Source organism: Mirounga leonina, unplaced genomic scaffold (genome assembly GCF_011800145.1).
Source record: "Mirounga leonina isolate KUSES-001 unplaced genomic scaffold, KU_Mleo_1.0 Mir_125, whole genome shotgun sequence".
Taxonomy (NCBI): domain Eukaryota; kingdom Metazoa; phylum Chordata; class Mammalia; order Carnivora; family Phocidae; genus Mirounga; species Mirounga leonina.
In genome coordinates, this window is record NW_023270305.1 from 64,658,898 (window position 1) to 64,662,486 (window position 3,589).

At 42.3% G+C, this 3,589-nt stretch overlaps 1 protein-coding gene across 1 annotated transcript; it reads left to right on the plus strand.

Annotated features, from left to right (window-relative positions):
- The first annotated feature begins 436 nt into the window (after positions 1–436).
- On the plus strand, positions 437–1,052 carry LOC118007570 (double homeobox protein A-like). Its single transcript, XM_035000560.1, has one exon. It carries the CDS (start codon positions 516–518, stop codon positions 1,050–1,052), a length of 537 nt encoding a protein of 178 aa, XP_034856451.1. The 5' UTR covers positions 437–515.
- Positions 1,053–3,589: the final 2,537 nt, after the last annotated feature.

Sequence of the window (3,589 nt, forward strand, 5' to 3'; positions counted from 1 at the left end):
AGCTGCTCCACAGCCATGATCTGCTCTGTGTCTGGAAGGGAGGAGTTCTGCTCTCTCAGTGCCTGGCTCCCACTCTTCCCAGGCACACACTGTCCCTCCATTCCTGGATCAAGCCTTTGTTATCCTACCTCTGTGTGTTTACTAATGCTTTGTGCCCCCATCACCCCAAAATCAGGACTGCCCTTCCTCCTCCTCCTTATCCAACTCCAATCCATCCTGCCCCAAGGCCCATACCTCTGTGAAGTCTTCATTGGAAGTGATCATTCCCTGCCATGGACCCCAGACATGCGTCTGAACAGCAAACCCACATTTCACAATCCCAGACAGGGGGGATTAGTTCTTGAGTGGACTCATTCTAGTTCATATGGGATAAAGACCCTTGAAGGTTTACTGCTACTGTGGATCCCCCTCTATAGACTGGGGTTGGGGCTGGGGTACTTAGTAGAAAGCAGGGATGAGAATTTCCAATGAAAACCCATGGGACTGATCCTTAGACTTCAGAACTCTCTTCCAACATGGCCCAAGACAACTCTCCAAACAAGACCATAACAATGAATCAGAGAAGCAGCCGCACCAAATTCACAGAAGATCAATTGAAAATCCTCATCAAGGCATTTCACCAAAATCCTTACCCAGGTTATGCTACCAAACAAAGACTCGCTTTAGAAATCAACACTGATGAGTCCAAAATCCAGATTTGGTTTCAGAATCGAAGAGCTAGGCACCAGTGCCAGAAAAAATCAGAACCCGATGAAGACTTAGAATCAAGTCAAGACCAAGATCACTCTGAAGAGGAGATTCAAAGTAGAGAAGACAGACGGTGTCGTACCAGCTACACTTCTTCGCAATTACACACCCTCATCGAGGCATTTATGAACAACCCTTATCCTGGCATTGATACCAGAGAGCAACTTGCTAAAGAAATTGGCATTCCAGAGTCAAGAGTCCAAATTTGGTTTCAAAATCAGAGATCCAGATTCCATGTCCAGAGAAAAAGAGAACCTGATGATCAAGACTCAGAACAGAGACAAGACCAGGAACAGGATCTCTGAATGAGAGAGTTCAAGGTGCCACACCCAACGTGACCTTGAACTCATGACCCCAAGATCAAGAGTCACATCTCTACTGACTGAGCTAGCCTGGTGCCCCTGAAGCAGATATTTTAAAAAGTAAAATATCTGGTCAAATAGGGATTTCTACAAGGAGTGTCGTAATTTTAAATATGCGAAAATTTCAAACCCAGTTAATAAAGTTACATTCCATAAAAATTAAAAAAAAAGAAAAAGAAAAAAAGAAAACCCATGGGAGCTTTCAGGGACGTCTACCTGGCTTGGGCCTCTAAAGCTTCCCCACTTCAACCAAGGTTTATTTCCTGGTCTTGTCCCTACTCCAGACCAATTACTCTGCAGGGCAGGGCAGGGGAATGTTTAGAGTCAAAGACAGAGTGATCTCTGGCCACAATATGTTGCTTCTGGGTGCACGGTGACTGCTGTTTAATGTGGTGAGCTTGGGATGTTGTGAGATTGCCAACACAGCAATGAACTGAAGGCAGTGTACTAGCAGATTCTGGGAAGAAAGAGCATTGGTGTGGGGACCCACGGTCAAACCTGTATAATCAGAGCAGTAGGGTCCTGCTTTGTGCATCTTGAAATTAGGTGTGAATAAGATATTTGAAGTCAAGTCTAATTTTTAAAACAGTATTCAAATGATTTTGATCAAATGTCTCCTATAAGGTGACAAGGGTTGGCCCATTGCCTGAAGGATGAGCATAGGACTTGGGTTTGAAGTCAGGCAGATGGGCTTGAATTGGGTTCTGCCTGTTGTTTGGCTGAGGACCACAGGCCAGACCCTTATATATGCATATGCATGTTGAGCGTATGTATGAGTGTGAATGTGATATGTGTGTCTGTGTGTAATGTGTTTAGCTCTATACACACAGCACTTTCATTTTTTGAGCATTCTTTATGTGCTAAGCGCTATGTCAAGCATTTTATTTTCAATGCCCCACTTAGCCCTCATAACAACTCTGGGAGGAAGATACTATTATTCCCATTTTACAGCTGAGCAAACAGAAGTTTAAGAGAGAGGTTAAGTAATTTTCCATAAGACACATTTATTAAAGGGAAGACTTCAGATTTGATGTCAGGGTTCCTAAACACTATGAGATTTTGCATTCCTGTAAAATGGGAATAAAAATATCTCCCTTTGTGTCTGAGGACGAAATGAGATAAGCTCTATGAAAGAATCTTATAAACTGTAAAGTATTATTTTCCAAAGGAGAAGACTCAGTTTTTGCCCTCAAGCACTTTATAATCTGACTGAGTTGATCAATAAGACCAGGACAGTGCTTAGGTAAATCTAACCAAGTGTCAAAATATACGGTGTACACCTTAACTAAGTGATTCAATTTAGCATCATCACGAATGGGACAGATGGACAGGGCATGCCTCCTGACATCATAGATGCCATGGGAAGGACACAGCATCACCTTCATGGTATAGTCTTGCCCCCAAACAGCCAGAATCCAATCAGACAAATCCAGATTGTGGGACATTTTACAAGACAATTTGCTGGACTCTTCAAAAAATGCCTATGTCAAAAACAACAAACAAAGTCAGGGAGACTGTACTAGATTAAAGGAAAATAAAGAGATATGACAATTATATATACTTTGTGAACCTTGATTATATCCTTTTTTTTTTTAAGGCATAAAGGATGTTTTGGGAGAATCAGAGAAATTTAAATATGTTTTACAAGCTAGTTAATATTACTGCATCAATGTTAAATTAAAAAAAATTTTTTTTAAAGATTTTATTTATTTGACAGAGAGAGACACAGAGAGAGAGGGAACACAAGCAGGGGGAGTGGGAGAGGGAGAAGCAGGCTCCCCGCGGAGCAGGGAGCCCGATGCGGGGCTCGATCCCACGACCCTGGGATCATGACCTGAGCCGAAGGCAGACGCTTAACGACTGAGCCACCCAGGCGCCCCTAAAAAAATTTTTTTTAAAGATTTATTTATTTATTTGAGGGAGAGTGTGCACGAGTGGGGGGAGGGGCAGAGGGAGAAGGAGAGAGAAAATCCTCAAGCAAATTTGTGCATGGAGCCCAACGCAGGGCTCGATCCCACGACCCTGAGATCATGACCTGAGCCGAAATCAAGAGTTGGATGCTTAACCGACAGAGCCACCCAGGCGCCCCTCAATGTTAAATTTCTTAGGTATGATGATGATATTGTGGTTATAGGAGAAATTATAGGAGGAATGTCCTGGTTCTTAAGTATTTGGGGTGAAATGTATTATCTGTGACTTTCAAATGCTTTTGCAAAAAGAAAGTGTATATATATATTTTAAATATGTATACATAATATATAAATATATGTATACTTATATATTTATATAAAGAGAGAAAAAGAAAACAAGTGGCAAAATGTTAACACTTGGTAAATCTAGATGAAAGATTTATAAGTTTGGGGAGCCTGGGTGGCTCAGTCAGTTAAGCGGCTACCTTCGGCTTGGGTCATGATCTTGGGGTCCTGGGATCGAGCCCCATGTTGAGCTTCCAGCTCAGTGGGGAGTCTGCTTCTCCCTCT